The 19,546-nt window shown below is 47.9% G+C and overlaps 1 protein-coding gene across 6 annotated transcripts in view; it reads right to left on the minus strand.

The window, feature by feature from the left end:
• WASHC5 (WASH complex subunit 5) overlaps positions 1 to 19,546 on the minus strand; it is a 1,117,936-nt gene that overhangs the window by 408,116 nt on the left and 690,274 nt on the right. For all 6 annotated transcript variants that reach the window (XM_069621617.1, XM_069621614.1, XM_069621616.1 and 3 more), the window contains one exon: positions 18,554 to 18,694. In XM_069621617.1, coding sequence (XP_069477718.1) covers positions 18,554 to 18,694 — 141 coding nt within the window. The remainder of the gene's footprint in view (positions 1 to 18,553; positions 18,695 to 19,546) is intronic.

A 19,546-nucleotide genomic window follows, 5' to 3' on the forward strand; every position in this document is an offset into this window, starting at 1 on the left:
TCCTTTCTTGGTCTTCCACAAGGACAAGGTAGTCCTTCGGACAAACCCGGCTTTCCAACCGAAGGTAGTGACCGAATTCCATCTGAATAAGTCGATCTCCCTTCCGGTCTTTTTTCCGAACCCGGCCTCAGAGGCTGAAAGAGTTCTACAATGTCTTGATGTCCGAAGAGCTCTTAAATTCTACCTGGACAGGACTTCTGAGCTTAGGAGTTCATCTCAACTTTTTGTGACCTTCGGTAACCCTCAGGGCAAGCCGGCGTCTAAGGCAACTATTTCCAGGTGGATTGCCGCCTGCATCACGGAGTCTTTCACCGTTCAAGGGCTGAAACCTCCTAAAGGTATCCATGCACACCTGGTGCGGGGCAAGGCAGCCACAGTTGCTTTTCAGAAATATGTTCCCTGGGAGTCCATCGCTAGGGCAGCTACTTGGGCCTCCCCATCTGCTTTCTGTAAACATTACTGTCTCGACATGAGCTCTAGAGCCGACGCTCAGTTTGGTCAGGCTGTGCTGAAGAACCTTTTTCAGTAAGGGTATTTCCATCCACTCGTAGTTCCTGTAAGGAGTGCTTGGGAATCTCCCACAAGTATGGAGGAAAGGGGACGGGACGTAGGAGTATTACCAGGTTACTCACCGTAGTGACCACCTTACTACTAGACCATAGTCCCCTTTCCTCCCTACGCCCGCCCGCCGTCCCCTCTAATAAGGTTCCTCTGTTATTGCTAATGGGTCTTTGACCCGGCGATAGAAAAGGACTGATGGGCGATGCAGAGACAAGGTGGGCGGGATTACGGCCACGTGCCGGGCCCCGCACAGGGAAGAGAGGAGGGACACATTTTTGAAAAAAATGTGGATGCTTTTTACAAAGTGCTCCGGTCCCGTCCCACAGGACAGAGAGATATCCCACACGTATGGAGGAAAGGGGACTATGGACTAGGAGTAAGGTGGTCACTACGGTGAGTAACCTGGTAATTTTCAGGGACCATCAGCTTGTCTTTTCGGGGCTCGATGCCGATGCTCATTTGAGGTTGGACTTAAATTTGTACTTGTAGACTTTCTTTGGCTTTGCATGACTTGGACTCCATATTTTGCAAACTTAACCCACGCTTTTCTTTCGAGTGTGCGGAAGGGTTGGATTACCACCACCTTCTCTCGTTCGCTCAGATTTTTATTGCAGGCTTTTTTTGGCGTCACAGGCCACAAGATCACTCAGATCTTCGGAGAGTTCTCTTTTCCCGTCGCTCTCTTTTGGGGTATCGGCGATGTAGAGTTCTGACCGCAATCGAGTTCCGGACAGCTGGATTTTGGCTCCTTATTCTGCTCTGAAGCGTCCGTATTACCATCCTCCTCTTCCTCATCTACGGGATTACTATAGGTCGACATGTTCATCAACTCAATCTCATCTTCATCATCTTCGATCACTAGAGTTTCTATGCTCTCCTTCATTGGTCCGCCGACCTTTGCTCCACCACCAGTTGGATCTTTGTAGGTCGATTCTGCTGTACTCCCTCTGTCATTGTTTTTCAAATGCTCTGTGTTGTTGACCGTGATGTTCAGAGCTTTTATATTTGTAAAGAAGTTGGCAGAGTTTTGAGAGTTTTTATTCGTTTGTGCTTGCAGGTTTTTTTTTTTGCATTTGCCTTGCTTTTTTTCAGTGTCCAAACTTTTGTTTAGTTTCGGCTGTCCTGGCCACGTTTTAGGTTTTCCAAATATGTCAAACCATTCTCCATCTTTCTTATTCATCGCAGATATTGTTGGCTTATTTTTCGGTAGTTCTGTTTGGGCGTCCGACACTTCTGGTTCAGCGGTATGAATGATCACCAGGGGTTGTTCTGCTTCCTTGTCTTTTAAATTCATCGAGCCATTTATCGGGACATCCATTGGCTCTTCAAGTGTATGCCCCTTTCGCTGATCACTTGTGCCAACTGATCTTTCTATCTGTTCCTCATCTTCTTTATCGGTCTCCTTCGGTGGACTGTTCTCTTGAGCAGGGCTGATCGTTAGTTCTTTCTCATAGCGGCAATTCAGCTGCAGGTTTTTCTTTGTTTCCTCAGCCCTCTCAGCAGAGTGTTGGTTTTTTGTATGGGGACCTTTTGTGTTGTCGGGAACTTCCAGATTGATCACTGTTTCCATAGGTTGCTGGATCTCAGCTCTCCTTTGTTTTGGTTCGGCTACACCCTTTCCATCTCGTTCTTTTTGCAGAAGGAAGAGAGCTTGTCACATGACTTCGGCCAAGAGTCTTTCATCTTCTGAATTATTATCAATGCTTTACACAAGGTGTCATTGGAAAGGGGACATTATGCCCTTTCTAACGACACATCAAAAAAAAATCCCTGGTGGCTAGGGTCCCTGATCCACCCCGACCCCCACCCCCCCGCACCACCCCCTGCATATTTTTTTTCTGTATTTTTTTTGCATGCCCCCAGGGGTCTTCATTCATGTGGCCCCATGCTTTGGGGCCTCGGGGGGAGGGGGCCGCTTACCTAGTACGCAGCCCCCCTCCCCCTTTACTCAAAAGACATCCCTGGCGTCTAGGGGCATTGCTGCCCACGGACCAAGCGATCAGCGCCCGATCCGTGAGCAGCAATGCTTACACAAATGGTGTTGTTGGAAAGGGGAGAATCTCCCCTTTCCAACAACACCTGCCTCGATCTCCGGCTTGAAATACAGCTGGAGATCGAGCAGAGTGAGAAGGGCACTCACCTTCTCTCTTCACAGCGGCAGCCCGAAATGGCTGCCGCAGTGAAATTACTTTCACACCGACGTGAAACTGAAGGTAATCCAGCCTCACATAGCCCGGGGGTTGGATTATAGTTTTGAGCATTCGCTCAAAACAAGGTGCCAAAAAGGACGAGCTATCCCGTCCTTGGCACTTAAGGGGTTAATAGTTACCAATGTTTCTAGGCCAGCTAGGAGTCTGCCTGAAAATATTTTAGAAAGAAGGCACGCCTCTGTTTCAACCAGCTGACATAAGCAACTCTTTCTCACTTCCCAAGTGCCTTTGCATTCCAAAACTTTCTCTAATTCCCCAACCACAACAAGCAAGAAAAGTTCAACCAAAAGACAGGTTTTGGGAAAACTCCTGCGGGAGATGAAGATGGAAGGAAGAGGAAAGTGAACTTTCCTGGTACAATTCTGCTAAGAGATCGGGGGAAGACCTGACGCGCAAAGTGAAGGAAACTGGAGAGTGTGTCATGGCTACTAGCCAAGGGGCCAGTCCTCCCTCATCCCCAGGGTCCCATTGGACCCAGGCGCCAGGCTCATGTAAAAGTGTGCTCTGCACACTCCATGCCAAGGGCGTATGCAGCTGGGCCGGGCATGGCCATAGAACAGAACTGGAAGGCACGTGCTGCAGTACCAAAGAAGGGCAAGGTGGAGTCAGTAGGCTGGCCTAAAGGGAGGGGCCTGAGCCAACCTATTTAAGGCCAGCCCATCCACGTGCCTTCGCTTCGCGTTATTCTGCTTTCAGCAGCGTTACGCTCTCTGCTGTACTTCCCTGCGCATCAATAGATTCCTGCAGCCCCATCCTGAAGATATTCCTCCGAGCGCTCCTTACCTGCAGTCTCTCGCTACATCGCTGAGCGCGCCTCTAACCTGTTGCCAGTCGCTACATCACTGGGCGTGCATTTTACCTGCTACCAGCCTCTACATCGCTGAATGCACTTCTTAACTGCAACTCATCGCAGCTGGAGGCGGTCTCCTCTTACCAGCATTCCATCACGGTCGGAGCCGTAGTCTTCTTTCTCACCGACATTCCACACTGTCAGAATCTGAGTCTTCATCCTCAACCGCAAATCTTCATCGAGAATCTGGACACCATTCTTCATAGTCGGCCTACATCTACAAGGAAATAAGAACACACCAGGTTAGAACTCTTATGCATATCGAACGCACGGCCACTTCATACAAGAGACTAGAGTTCCCTTATAAAGACCAAATTACCTATCACTGTTGAATCTCCATCAGCCTCTAAGGAATTCCGGACTCTCTTCAGTCCCGATTTACTTCCTACCTATGGAAAGGGAATGTGACATTGCAATAATTATTATTAGACGAAATACAGACAGTCCAATCGAACAATAGTCATAACAAAAGACTTACCTTCTAAGTGGATTGGTCGCAGCTGGTCTGGATCAACACTCCCACGGACCAGTGAAGTAACTTGGTCCGTTCTACGTGCCCCTGCTAGGATAAGCAGGACGGATAGCTCAACATTACAAAACTACAGGTGAGCTTATATGGGAAATCGCTTGCACACCCTATTTTGGCACGAAAGGATTGGGGGAAGTCACGATATCCCCACTCCATTTTCATTGCCTCTCCTCTTCACTCAAGGCCAACACCCATCTCCCCAGTCGCAGGTCCAACCACTATCTGGAGGGGAAAGGGATTCCGAGGAGTCACGTCAAGGGAGGGCTCCAACCGTGCCCCAACGCCCCCGCGAAGACCAGGTGAGCGTAACAGTCTCAAAAGCCAGGAGAAGTGGCCCAATTAAAAAGAAAATCAGCTGACCACGGGAGGATGGCCGATATGAGGGTATCTCAAGTGAGGGGAACCTTTCAGGTAAACCCGACACGTGGATGGTGTTCAACCTGCAGTGTGATGCACTACAGCGCCAATGTCTGTCCAAATGTAGTCCAAGCAGAAGAGACACTCAGAAGGCCTCAGATCAAGCCACTGACATGCAATAAGAAAATTCACCAGTAGGATACCAACATCATTCACTCAGTGACCAATGACAGAGCCCGAGTTGTCTTATTAGGAAAGCTTCTTGTGCAGCGGGCTTGATCTTAAAACCAGAGTACCCGGTCCTGGCCCAATAAAAGGCTTAAATCCACACCTAAGAAGAGGCTGAAGCCTGTGCACAAGAACAGGCTAAAGACTTTGTGTGAAAAGACTTGAGCCCCAGCCCAGGGGAGTGCGAAAGCCGGGACATACAAGAAGACAGAGGCTTTGGCCCAAGACACAGTGAAGTCCTGACCCATGCGAAAGCTGAAGTTAGGCTGGAGAGAGGGAGGATGCCCTTACTCAAAAGGAAAGTGAAACTCTTCGTCCAAAGCCTGACAAGGAAGCAGGCCAGAGGCCACAAAACACGTTGTCAGGGCTAGTGAAGAAACTCAAGCTCTCAAATGAGCATCGTTCCAGTCACAAAGAGCCCAACCTTGCAAGATGGGTTGAAGAGCCTGAAAAGAAAGACTATGGAGAAGTCCGAATGGGAGAAGTAGGATCATGAAGAAGAGATCCAGCAAGCTCAATCCGAGGTTCATTGCTGTGGGGAACATATTCTAGGTTTGGAGGGATCACAGAATAACCTAAAGTGGTTTGACTGCAGACCCGGAGTCACTCACACCCAAACACTCAACTCAAACAAATTTAAAGAGCAGCTGGGAGTCCACGATCTAAGAATTCCAACTGGGCTGGACCTGAAGGGAGAGCAATCAATCGGGGACCTTTAAAATGGGTGTACCAGAGCCCCCTTTGGGGGCACCAGCAACCCAAATTCCTGCAGAGCCAGAAACAATGTTTCTATTAAAAACAGTGTTTGCGGATCTGTATTCCTTATTTGCTGATTTGTTTGGGTCCACAACCTGAGAGTAAAGTCTACTAATTCATGGCAAAAGTCTGCACAAATGCAGAGAATTTAGAAAAAACAAAGGAGAACAAGTCATAACACTCATAGTGCCGCCCGTTTCGCCCCCCATACCCCCCCTGCCTGAAAGGAGAATGCCAGCCCTCGTATGACCCTAAGCCAGCCCCTTGGCAAACCACATAACACTAGACAAATGGCCCAATCAGGAGACAGACCAGCCCATGCAACCCTGTTGCAATCAATGATGCAAAGCAACACCAACATGCAGGTGGGAGGGTCCTTTCAAATGCAGCCAGCCCAAGCGGGGACCGTCAGCCCTTGGGAAAGCTGAATGGAAGAAGACAGCAGAGCCTGGGAGATCCCAAGTGTGGCCACTTGGAAAGTAGAGAAGCCGGAGAAGCCAGGGAAGGAGCTTTGCAAACAGGTGCTATGGTGTGATAGAGACGCTTGAAAAGAGTTGTATTTATAAAAGAGATTTAGTGAAGTTTGAGGAGGGTGAATCTGTTGTAAAGGAAAGCAAAGATTTATTTGGGAAGTAAGATAGTAGGTTGGAGCAGGAAGGGAAGTTGGAGTCAAGAACAGAGCGAGAGAGTGATCGATACCAGCGACAGAGGGTGAGGCATCGGGTATCACTTGGAGAAGATAGTATTAGAGGAAGGAAACAATATTACAATGGATACAAAAAGGCTATTGTTATAAGATGGCAGGAGGTAACAGCTTGAAGAGAGATATTGTTGAAGAAATGACAGAGGATGGTGCAAGGGGAGAGAAAAACAAGAAAGGGATCATTTGAGAGACTGTAGGGTAAGGTATGGCTTGATAGAAGGAAAGTCTGGAGCTTGTAAGAGGAGATTACTGCTTTCAGGACAAGGAGAAAGATGACAGGAGGTTGGATGAGAGTAGGGTATTGGAAGAGATACCAACAACAGACTAAAAATGCTTGGAAGCCTAGAGAGGGGAAGAAGCATAGACAATCAGAGAAAATGCAGAATGACCCATCAGAAAGATCTAGAAGATGGACAAAGAACAATGCAATATAACAATGAAGAATTTTTGGAGAGACAAGAAGAAAATACACAATCAAGGAGAAAGAGTCAAGACATTGTAAGAGGAGAGGATTGTGGTGAGAAGAGAGAAAATAGGGAGGTTGGAAGGGAGATGGGGGATTGAAAGAAGGATTTTATTGAGAAAGGCAGGAAAGGGCTGAAGGTTTAGAGAAGCATAGAGAGCAGAGATACCTGTGAGTTAGAGAATACTGGGAGGTTCCGGCGGACCACGTTGACCCAGGGGAAAAAGCAGAGGCAGGAGGAGGAACGAGATGGCATAGCTATGCGGACAGGAAGGCCAGCCCAGGAGTAGACAGAGCAAGGAAACCGCCCATGTGGAACCTCGAGAGGAGCAGAGGGGAAGTAGGGGCCATTCTTCTCAACTAAACCCAACTGGGGCGTACCAAATCCTCTCTAAGCTTCAATCTGGACAACTTGTTTCTGGGCCGCAAAGGAAGCAGCCCACAGCCAACCTTCGGTGGCAATAAGCATAAGGAAAAGAAACTGACTGCTTGGGAACCGTGGAACTGCAGCTGGCAGAAATCTACACCCTGAGCTAAGGGACAGCCCCCATCAGTAAACGACTTTTTTTTTCTTTTACTGAGACTTTGAGAAACTTTGGAACATTTTCATATGCACCCATCACTTGGTTTGGATTGAGTAGTTTTCTTTTATGGATCCCTTTTGGAGCTGTTCGGGACAACCGTATTCTGTTGAGACTAGTCTCTTACATACCGTGACAACTGGAAACACATTCATCCTGCCACTTTGCTTATTGAGTTATAGCACTATCCTGTCACATTTAGCTTTAGTCTGTACACCAAAAAGGTAACATAAGGTCTAAAAACCATAGGTTTGTGTCTGCATCTCTGTACTGAGAACATTGTTGCAAACTGACACTCGTACTACTGGTTTACTACAGTGTAGAAGAGACACAGGGGAGAAGAAAAGGTAAAGAAAAGAATACAAGAGGTAGGGAGGGAAGAGCAGAGGAGATGTAAAAAAGCAGAGAATTGAAGGTGGCACAAAGGAGTGAGAAAAGAGCTTGAGAAGAGGAAAAGTAGATAGATTGGAGGAGGTCAGCTGAAGAAACAGATGAGCTATAGAAGAAAAAGAAGCAAGAGTGTACCCAAGGAGATGGAGGATAGAGGGAAAACCCTGGAGGCTGTAGAGAGGTTTGACAAGATGACCAGGATAAAAAGGAGTGAGCGAAGACTAGGTGACCTGGCACAGAAGGAGAAGGTGGAGGTAGAAAAAAAAAAGAAGACTGGAGGGAATGGTAGAGAGAGAGAAGTGGAGGGGAGTGGAGGAGAAGGAAAGGAAGGGAGGTGAAAAAGAAGGGAGTGCATGGGGAAATGGCAAGTATCGGGGCACTTGAGAGTATGTGTGGTGAAGCGTCACAGAGGACTAGAGAATGGAGTGGACAAGAGAAAAAGTGGAAAACATAGGAGCATGACAGCGTTCCCTGAACTTCAATTCTAGAGTGAATTGAACAGTGAAATGCCTCAAGTGTTGGGAAAGATTTCTCTTTGGGCAATTTTCCCTTCATGATCTATGGACACCCAAACGTTTTGCTTTTGTTTTTGCACCTGTCCTGGCTTTTTAGAGGGAAGTGAAGCCTTCAGCTTCACGCCCCTGGCCTTTTGCTCATGTGTCGTGGGGAAGCGGATTAATCCTTCAGACCATCAGTACTGGGAAACTATGATTCCCTTTTGTCTTTTTACCTGTTTTGGTAACTTTTTAACAGCACACACAGCATCTTACAATGCAGTGGGGATACTTTTGTATCCCCCCCTAGTGTTTTACATTGGAGATTTTTGATCAATTTTAAATGCGCCTAAAGACAAGCTGGTGGCAGCAGATACATTTTTACAATGTTTGCCGTCTTCTTTAGTGTGCACATTCGTGTTTACCGTGTCTGGTGACTAGTGGCCTAGAATGGCTGTGCCACAAGAGTTTTCACTTGTTCTTTGGCCATACTGTTTCTTGGCCTTCCTTCCTGACTTCTCAGGTCAGAGAATCCCTTATATGCTCATGAATTCACCTGGGCAAGCTACTGTTTTGGCAGGCTGCTGCATGCCATTTGTGAGTGGACTCAGGAAGTGGGTGGGACTGTCTGGTCCCACTCCACTTCCGTGGTGCCAGAGAATCTGTGGGGTGTGAATGAGTGAAGCCCACAGTGGTCCCCGATTGGACCACTCCTGGCTGTTTGAATTGTGCAGATCCTTACCATTGGTGGGCTTGGACTAGCCTCCAGCCAGGAATTAGAAGAAGAAGCGGACTGCTGCCATCATTACTTAAGATCAGAGTTGGAGCCAAGTGTCCTGTGTAGAAGAACAGCCAACAAGATCTGTGGATGACTGCCGAAGAGACCTGGCATCCATTCCTGCGCTTGGCCAAGTGAAGCCCTGATGACTACACAATTGGCAAAGGCCCTCTGCTGTGCTTCGTCCCTTGGACTGGTGGGACCAAACGGTCTCAACGCCATCTTGAGATCTGTTAGGCAGAAACCTGTGCAGTTCCCTTGGGGACCACTGCTAAAGATTTAGGACTACAGGTGTTGGCAATAAACCCACTTGGTAGCAGTCTGCACCACCCAGATTTACCTGGTAGCTGTGGCTGAGCAGTCAGACTTCCCTCAAGAATAGTTAGGCAGTATGTAAAGTATACACAATAGGCACTCAGATACAATAGCACAAGCAAACACTGACCAGAGCTTTGGTATCAAGGTATATGACAATGCATTACTTACCGTAAAAGCATTTCTGATGGTTGTACCTGCTTAGATTCACATGCTGTGCATAGGTCCGACATCCAGTGGTCACTGCGGAGTATTGCATTTTGTTTTTCGTAGTCGAAAAGGGGACGTCGACAAGGCGTGTCTTTAACACTATCCCTATAGTGACGTGTGTTGTACCCACAATCCCTCACGCGTCGAGGTCCCTCTGTATTTTTTCTGCCCTGAGGGAGCCTTCTATACGTGAGTGAGTACAGAAAAGAGAGAGAGATGTAGAAAGGTGTCTATGTTCCTTCCATCCGAGCGGGGAGGAAGGGTGGGCGCATGTGAATCTAAGCAGATACAACCATCAGAAATGCTTTTACGGTAAGTAATGCATTGTCTTCTGAGGTTTGTTAATCTGCTTAGAATCACATGCTGTGCATAGACTAGCGAGCAGTACCCGGAGTTGGCGGTGGGTTATGAGAAGGAACAGTAGAGAAAAGATGTCTTAATACTGCCTGTCCCACCTGGGAGTCAGATCTAGAGTGTGCATCTAGACAGTAGTGTTTTGTAAAGGTGTGCACAGAACTCCAGGTAGCCGCTTTGCAGATGGACTCAAGGGGAACATTTGCAATGAACGCTATGGAAGCCCCAGTGCCTCGAGTAGAATGTGCTCTTGGCTTGAAGGGTAGTTCTCTCTTAGCAAGAGTGTAACAGAGTGATGCATTGAACAATCCATCTAGATATAGTGGACTTTGAGACTGCATCTCCTTCTCTTCCTGCTGCCACCGAGACAAAGAACTGATTAGTCTTTCTCAGTGGCCTGGTTCTTTCCATGTAGAACATGACAGCTCTGCGTACATCTAGTGTATGCAGACTTTTTTCTCCCAAGCTGGAAGGGTTTTGAAAGAACGTTGGTAGTTCTATTGACTGGTTTACATGGAATTTCGAGATGAATTTTGGTGCAAACCTTGGGTGTGTGCGTAGAACCACCTTATCCTTGTGAACTGTTACGAAGGGGTCTAGAACAGAAAGAGCCTGTAGTTCACTTACTCTCCTAATGGAGGTGATAGCTATTAGGAAATCAGTCTTAAGAGTGAGGTCTTTAAGAGTTGCCTTGTGCATGGGTTCAAAAGGCGAGCCCATGAGTCTAGAAAGTACCACATTTAAGTCCCATCCGGGAGCTGGGTTAGCAATCGGAGGGTGTATTCTCTTTACCCCCTCCATGAAGGCCTTAATAACTGGGATCTTCCACCACGACACTTTAAGTTAGGAAGTGGTGTATGCAGAAAGTGCCGCCAGGTGGACTTTAATGGAATTGAACACTAGACCTGAATCCAATAAATGGGTCCAGTACATAACAATATGTGTGGGAGAGCAGTCAACCGGGTTGATGCTCTTTCCTCTACACCAGATGACAAATCTTCTCCACTTGCTAGAATAGCAGTGGCGAGTATTAGGTTTTCTGGCTTCCCTGAGGATGTCCATACATCTCTGCGGGAGTTGTAGATGTCCAAATTCTATGATCTCAGGAGCCAGGCTGCTAAGTTCATGGTCTGAGGGCATGGATGCAGTGTCCTGCCCCTGTCTTGTGACAGCATGTTGTACGGGCAGGGAAGTTTCACTGGGGGAGATAGGGACATCTCCATCAAGTGTGCGAACCATGGCTGATGGGCCCACATTGGGGCCACGAGTATCATGGTAACTTGCTATTGGTGCATCTTGTACACCACTTTGTTGAGAAGGGGAGTCGGGGGAAAGGCGTAAACAAATTTCCCTGACCATTGAATCGACAGACCGTTCCCCTTGGACTGATTCTGGGGGTACCTGGAGGCGTAACTTTGGCATTGTGAGTTCTCCAGAGTTGCGAACAGGTCTATTTCCGGGAATCCCCATTGCGTGAAGACGTCTAAGACGATGTCTTCGTGCAATCGCCATTCGTACTCTTCGGGCAGGGGGAAGTCTCTGCTAAGTTCGTCTGCTAGCAGATTGAGTTCCCCTGGTACGTGTTGTGACAGTAGGAACATGTTGTGTTTGAGAGCCCACTTCCATATATTCTGGGACAGCTTGGAAAGTCCTGGAGAGTGGGTGCTTGTTGATGTAGTACATGGCTGTGGTGCTGTCTGTAAGGACCATTACTGTCTTCCCTTGTAGGTGTTCCTGGAAGGCTTTTAGTGCTTTGAACACCGCCAGTAGCTCCAGTAGGTTTATGTGCTTGGATGCTACGTTCGGAGTCCACACTCCGTGAGCAGTCTGTTGGGATAGGTGAGCCCCCCATCCTGTGAGGGATGCGTCCGTGGTTAGAGTGGGCTCCACCGCGGGTGTGGCAAAGGGTTTCCCTATTATCAGGTTTTCCTTTGTCCACCACCGTAGCGAGAGAATCAAGGCTTGCAAGACCACCACTAGATCGTCCCATTGTCCGCTGGCCTGACACCACTGGCTGTTGAGCCACTCTTGCATTGGGCGCATGCGCAGGCGCGCGTGAGGTACCAAATAAATACACAACACCATCATACCTAGCAATCGCATCGCTTTGCGCACCGTCACCTCTCGACCTGCTAAAAATTGGGGATCTGAAACAGCATGTTTTGGACCCTCTCGTTGGAGGGGAAGACGAGGCCGTCCTTTGTTTGAATTAGAGCCCCTAGGAATTGTTTGACTTGGCTGGGGTCTAAGCTGGACTTCTTCTCGTTGATGGAGAAGCCCAGTTGGAACAAAAGGTCTACAGTCATTTGGGTGTTTGAGAAGCATGTCTCGTAAGAATCCCCTGTTATGAGCCAGTCGTCGAGGTAAGGATATACTGGGATGGATAACCTGCGCAGGTGGGCCGCTGCCACTGCCAGTACTTTCATGAATACCCTTGGTGCAGATGCTATGCCGAAGGGTAGCACTCTGAACTGGTAGTGTTTGCCCTCTATCATGAACCTGAGGTATTTTCTGTGCGCTGGCAACATTAAAATATGAAAGTATGCATCTTTCATGTCCAGTGTTGTCATGTAATCTCCCTGTGATAGCAGTAGGATCACTTCCTGTAAGGTCACCATACAAAACTTTTGGGGTTTGACAAACTTGTTCGCTGGGCGCAGATCTAATACAGGGCGCATGGTTAGATCCTTTTTGGGTACAAGGAAGTACACTGAATAAATACCTTCCCTTACCTGAGATAGAGGCACGACCTCTATGGCTCCTTTTTCCAGCAGTTGGTCCACTTCTTGGAGAAGGATGGCGAGGTGTTCTGGTGTCATGCGGCATCTCCTCGCGGGTCTGTATGTTGGGGAACTGTTGAACTCTATACAGTAGCCGCGGGCTACGGTGGAAAGTACCCAGCGGTCTGATGTTATTCCCTCCCATGCTGGAACGAAGGATGTTAACCGGCCCCTGACCGGCATTGCATGGGAGGGGACGCAAATCTTCGCGTCACTTGGTGGTGTTGTTGGCTTGGGAGCCTCTGGGGGTGGAACCCCGGCCTCTTCCCTTGCCATGGCGTTGACCCCTCTGATTGTACTGGCCGCTATTACCCTGGTAGTTGCTGGCAGAATACTGTTGTTGGTTTTGTTGCTGCCGTTGTCCACAAAAAAAGCGCTTATTACCAAATCCCCGCCTGTTAGGGGGTTTTGAAATTTGGTCTAAGGTCTTTATTGTATCAAATTCTTTCTTCGCGTTCTCCAGCGCGTCATCCTCCTCTATGGGTATATTAATAAGGGATGCTTGTGTTTCCGCCTTAAAACCGGAATTGCGAAGCCAGACGTGACGCTTCAGTAAAATTCCTTGTACCAAAGTGCGGCCAGTCGTCTCTGCTGCATCGAGGGTATTCTTGACGATGCTTTGATTGACCAGAGAGCCCTCGTTAACTGTAGCCAGTAAACGAGTCCTTAGGTGTTCGGGAACTTCTTCGATGTCCTGTTTGGCTAGGGCATAAAGCTTCTTCCCCTCTTTATCTGGGGGTGCCTCGCTGGTAGATAGTGGGACTCCGGCCCTTTTCCTGGTGTTGGTCACGACCAGGGAGTCCGGGATTAAGTGACCCTTAATATATAATGGGTCTGATTGAGAGGGAGAGAACAGTTTCTCAATCCTCGGATTGACCCCTCTCACCAATGCAGGAGTGGAAAGAGAAGGTGTAATAAGTCTCTTAACTGAGGCGAGGATGGGTATAATCTGGCTAGTGGGGGGGTTTTTCTTTGATAATCCTCTCCACAAAATCGGTGTCTGGGGTGACCTCCCCAGTTTCGATTTTCGAAATGTGCTGCTGCCTTCTTCAGCAGTGCATTGAAGGTGGGTTGATCATCGACAGGCGAAGGGTTCCTGACTGGTGTAGTTTCAGTAGACCTGATGACTATACTGCTACTGCCTGTGTCAGTCGACCTAGCCGGTGACTGCCAGGGATTTGGGTCGCCCTCGCCTGTGTCTTCCTGGAATCCCTCCTCACCTAGGTTAGTTTCCTCGTGAAAACCTTCCTCTTCTTGTTGGTCCTCAACATAGGTGAACTCATCTTCCTCCTGGAAGAAGGTGTCTTCCTCAGTGGGATTATAAGAGTATATGTCCTCCTTTGTGGGTTTATAAAACTTCTGGTATTTAGCCCTTGGACTCTCCAGGGGTGCCTCCCTTGGTCTCTTGGGTGCCCTGTCTTCTGGGATGGACATGAACCTGTCTAGTTTGTCCATACAGGTCTGGAACCTTTCAAAGGTCCACTGAGGTCGGCCAGGACGGTCTGGGAAAGAAAAAGGAGTTTCTTCCTCCTCCAATTGTCGGGTTCTGTCCCATAACGTCGAAGAAAGTGAGCCTTCTCCTTCTGAGTAGCCTTCTTGCTGGCTAGGGCCTTCTGTCGGCGTCGGGAACTGGCCTGATCTGTTTTCCGGCGCTTTCAGCGTATCTTTGGCCTTGTGCGCGGTTTTCGGCGTTTCACCCGCCGTACGTCTCTGGCCGTCCTTAGATGCTATGCGCGCGAGGCTTTCGACGATCATTCTCTCTTCCGAGGGATCGGTCGCCGTCGCGCTATGTAACGTCGAGTCCTTGCCCGTCGAGTCCTTGCCCGTCGAGTCCTTGTTGGCAACGTGAGCGCTCTTACGATGCGCGTCGCCGGAGGTTTTGGTGTTAGCGCCCTTATTTTTAGAATGCCCAGTCGCCTGTCGCGGAAGCGGTTGCGGGGAGGACTGACGACCCTTACGGTCGGCGGAAGGCGCCGGTGGGCCCGGCGTCCCCGTTGGCGCTATGGCTGCCTTCGTCTTCGACGAATGCGTGCCGGGGGGTATGTGCTTTGGTGTTTTCCCGTGTGCGTCCTTGTCGCCGGGGTGTAGATCCCCATAAGCTGGGCGTGAGCCGGGCTTGTCGGGGCCGGGGACGGACGACGACGAGGAGCGTGAACGCTCCTTTAAGAGGTCTACAGCCTCCGTTACGAGGGCCGTGTAGTCACTGCCCTCGGCACACTCGGCGGTGGCGGCAGCGGGCGAGGAGTCAGGCCTAGACATGGCATAGACCGCCCACCTTTTGACCCTGCGGTCTTTTAGATTTTTGGGCTTTAGTAATTTACAGGCCGCACAGCCGTCCTCCTGGTGATCGAGGGGTAAGCAACCGTTGCACCGTTTGTGCTTATCCTTCCAGGTATATTTACCCTTGCAAAGCGGGCAAAACCTAAATGGCGGCCTCTCCATAGCTGAGGGTAATAAGTGTGACTACGACCTCGAAAGAGAGGGAGGGAAAAGAGAAAGGCATTCTTAAAGAGAAGAAAGAAAGATACAAAACCCCACTCTCCCTACTGTGTATGGCCGGCGAGGCCAGGCCACGTGTTCGGCAGCGCCGAAGGATCCCCTCCGCTCGTCCTTCCGTCGAAGATCTTGCTCGGCGGAGAAACGGCTCTGCGTTGAGGGAGGGATCTACGTCATCAATCTTAACAACAAACGACCAAAGGTCGAAGAAACTATTTGCCAATGTCTCTCGAGGAGCTCCGCATAAAGGCGACCAGTAGCTGGGCGGAAAAAAACAATCTGAGGGACCTCGACGCGTGAGGGATTGTGGGTACAACGCACGTCACTATAGGGATAGTGTTACAGACACGCCTTGTCGACGTCCCCTTTTCGACTACGAAAAACAAAATGTAATACCCCGCAGTGACCACTGGATGTCGGACCTATACACAGCATGTGATTCTAAGCAGAGTAACAAACATCAGACAATTATTTATTTAAAAACACACTTATTGAAACACTCAGCACTATTATTGTAAATCACTCTAAACACAGTTACTATTATTATATATACACATCCCTTATTCCTTATCAGACAAGTCTTAGTTAACACCACTTATTTCCAGACAGAGGTGAGCGCTTAACTATAGATGGCACTCCAATAAGTTAACCAAAAAGGGAGGGGAAAAAGGCAGAATGTAGGAAAATACACCACACTAATACTTAGGAACTCTTAAGCAAGGCAGGAAAGTCAAAATTTACTTTTGAGCCAAAGTCCATAGGCCGGGCCCACTCTTGGAGAGAGCAGGGCACAAATGCACCCAAGATCACACAATGACAACAGGCTTAAAAAGTCTTGCAGGGAGTTCAGAAAGGTTTTAGTTAGGCTCAGAAAAGTTTAGCCAGGGTGTCCCAGGCTAAGCCAGGTTCGAAAGCCGGGGGCTAAATCTACTCCGTACAGTCGGTTGCAAGGGAAGCCAGGCGGAACACGGTACCTTATGTGGAAAGGATCCTCCAGCGGGGGCAGTTGTTCCTGGCAGTGGGTGCAAGTTGCGGCGTCATCCAGAGGAAGAGAAGATCTCGATGTGGAGGAAAGATGAAGGTCTTTGCACTGCCAGGGAAGAAACCAGCCGCGGAGTTTTCCGATTAAAGGTACTACCCTTTGATTCGCGGTAGTGGTAAAACGTGGTATCCCCGTTGCCGGGGTGCTTGGCACAGGCAAGGCGGCCACGAGATGCTCCAGGAAGCGAAAAAGGAAGCAGACTGGTTATCCTCACCAGTCGAAGGAAGAAGACTCTCCGGGCTGGAGATCTCCTCTGTCGTTGGGAAAAGTGGTGAGACGGTTCAGCAGGGCTCCACCAGTGGTGTCGTCGTAGCAGGTCGGCTCAGCTTCTCCCTCGTCAGATTCTTAGGTCCTGTGGCGACTTCTAAAGTTCCAGTCCCCAAAGCCCTGCTTTTATGCAGAAAATCCCCATTCACTCAGCCTAGCTGTCAAACATGCTAAGAGGTGAGCCGGCCGGCTCACCACTTGGGCCAATCAGGACGGAGTGCGACTTGAGTTGCCTAGGCAACTCAGTCCAGGGTGCCTAAATCTCCTTCCACCCCTCCTAAGTACCCCACCCTCCACCCCTCCTAAGTACCCCAGACAGAGTGGCACCAATTTGGAGGGCTTCTGTGGAGAAGCCCGCCAAAAAGTGGAACAAAGGGCTCAACTTGGGTTGGAGTCACAGAAGCGAACACAAACGCCATTTTAGAACCGAGTTCTGGCAAAAAATACCAACCGGAGAATTAATATTAAATAAATAAACCGGCGGTATGTTCGAGGCTATAGGAATTAAGTTGGTAGCCTCGAACAATGGGAAATCCCATAGAGATATATTCGCGGTCGAATATAAAAAGTAGTATCCACTGCCACCAGCCAAAACTCGATCAGGGGGGACGGAGACATGCCCCCTCGACTAACAGACCCTGGGGCAATCGAATTGCGCCGGCCAGTACGTCCACAATATGATGGTTTGTACTGGTTCTGTTCAGAATTTGAGACTAGTAAAGTCAATGGTGACAGTCCCAGGGTATGGAGTCTATACTGGGGGGTCACTATGACACCCCTGTGTTACTGCACTGAGGGTGCTGTGTAACACACATCACAAAAACACATGAAGCCCTATGGAGTAAAAGACCCCATAGCCCATTAAACACATCTAGAGTCAAAGAAACACGCCCAAGAGTGAGGGTAAAAGAGTCTCACTCTTGGCAGGAGAAAAAAATAAACCCCAAAAATCCAGCAAAGCTGCTGGGGGACTCACTAGGTTAGGAAATTCAGCCTAAACAGAGAATTCTCCCTAACAAGATCCAGCCATCCTGAGCCCTCAGAATCGTCCCTGGATGACCCGGTGGACTGACCAGCTCTCCAGTGGGCTACCTCAAGAGAAGTATCGCCATTCAGCGTTTTCGTCCGGAACGTCAGTGGTCACTAGTTCGTGCCACAAGCCACCTTCCTGCCAAGTTTCAGCTTCCCAGCATCAAGGGATCCTGTCCTGGAATGTCTTCTTTGACCGTGACTGGAGAGACACTTGATGTCTCGCGTGTGCAGTGACTGTCACTGGAACCAGCCTTCCTCCGTATGGTAAGGTGTCCTAAAGAGGCCTACGTCGGCCTGCTGCATTTCATCATCGAAAAGGGTTGCACTCAGCTCCTGTACCCGACAGTAAGAATTGTTGCACCTGCAGCTCCTGTGCATCTTCTACAGGATCCAATGACAGGAAAACCTACCTCCAGCGACTTCCAGCCAACCTGCCTAGTCACTTGGGAAAATCAGAGTCAGGGGGTGAGTATTTGCAAAGCATTCTGCCGCCCCCGTCTGCACTATAATAAACCTTAGAATACATTTTGGTTTATTCCATGTCATCACTTTCTGATCGTTTGATCAAAAAGCGGTTCTAAAGGATAGGAAAACAATCGTACTTGCCTGTAATATTGTTGACAGGTCTTCTGGAACACTTCACCACCACAAGAACTCTTCCTACAAATGTCCCCTCTCCTAGAAGAAGTTGCGACTTTTGGGCACAAGGCACCATTCAACATAGGGATTGGATTTATAAAGTTAAGGTATCATTCTTGTGAACTGGTTTTACTTACTGCATCATTACTTACCTTCTTTCAGTTGAATAAGTTATTGTATGCAATTCTACAATACTAATAATCAATTTTATTTCGGATTTCTCTGTTTACAAAAATTAAAAATACATTAAAACATATTACAAACCTATACGACAATCATCGAAAATCAATACTTTTAAAACTCTGATACCCAATACACTCCATTTATATCCAAAAAACAGTACTAGAATCATCATTAACTAAAACAACACAGTTACACCATATGTTTGATTCAAAGGTACCAGCAGTGCATGCCACAAGAAGGAATTGTAGTGTCAGTAGCCTGATCTGAAGAGGAACAGTAAGTTACAAATCAGAAGTGGATAAGTAAGGTCTACAAAAAAAGTGGATGATTTGCACCTCATATCTCGGCCCCAGTTGAGCGTAGTCCCTCAGCTTGTCTTTGTCGAGACGGGTGGGTACTTCAACAATGTTATGTGTCTGAAGCTTTATAATCTTGGCAAGTGATGTAAACATACTTTCTGGAATGATCTGCAGAACCTTTTAGAAAAACATTTCGGTGAGAAGGCAATTCATGGCAGTTAAAAACAAGAAGGATTTAAATAAACCATTCACATCAAAAAGTCAGCCCGCATACCCATTCACAAAGACCCAACACATACACATGACACCACACTTCTCTCCCATGATCGAAGCATTAGAAAGACACATTAATGAAAGTGATATATAGTCTATATAGCCCACCCAAAGTGGCTAAACTTGTAAGTAAATAAAATGCTTGTGCTTGCTTGGTATGAACATAGTTCTTACTGCCTTCAATGGTATTGCCCTGCTTGAGCACAAGACAAGCAGGGTCAATACCATTGGAAGATGCTCTTTGGAAAGTAAACTGCATTCTAAATGTTATTCATGTGTGAGCACTATTCTCAAGCAGCATGTGCCATGCTATGCGGATCACACACTTCTTACCACATGGATAAGATCTGTAATATTCAAAAAGAAGATGTATTTAACAGATGTCTACACCACAATACGGGAAAAAAAGAACCAATGATATATCAAATAATCACATTAAAATGTATTTTTATTATTAAATCTGTAGAGTTTAACACTCCTAAAATGATCAAGTTACATAAAACTCAAAATCAAACACGATGTATAAAACATATAAAACATACTTTACAAAACACAAGGAAAACACATACTGTGGGTTAGTTTTTGTAGTAATTGCAACACTCCTCCGTATGAAATTTCACACTGGAGTAGTTTGTCATTCTGAAATGTTATTGGTATATTTTCAAACCCAACTTGTACAAGTTTCTGTCCTTATAACAGACAAATGTAGAACATTCATCAGGGGTAAAATTGCTTGTGTATTTATAACAGTGATAA

The sequence above is a fragment of the Ambystoma mexicanum genome, chromosome 5q (genome assembly GCF_040938575.1).
Source record: "Ambystoma mexicanum isolate Mex_15411 chromosome 5q, UKY_AmexF1_1, whole genome shotgun sequence".
Taxonomy (NCBI): domain Eukaryota; kingdom Metazoa; phylum Chordata; class Amphibia; order Caudata; family Ambystomatidae; genus Ambystoma; species Ambystoma mexicanum.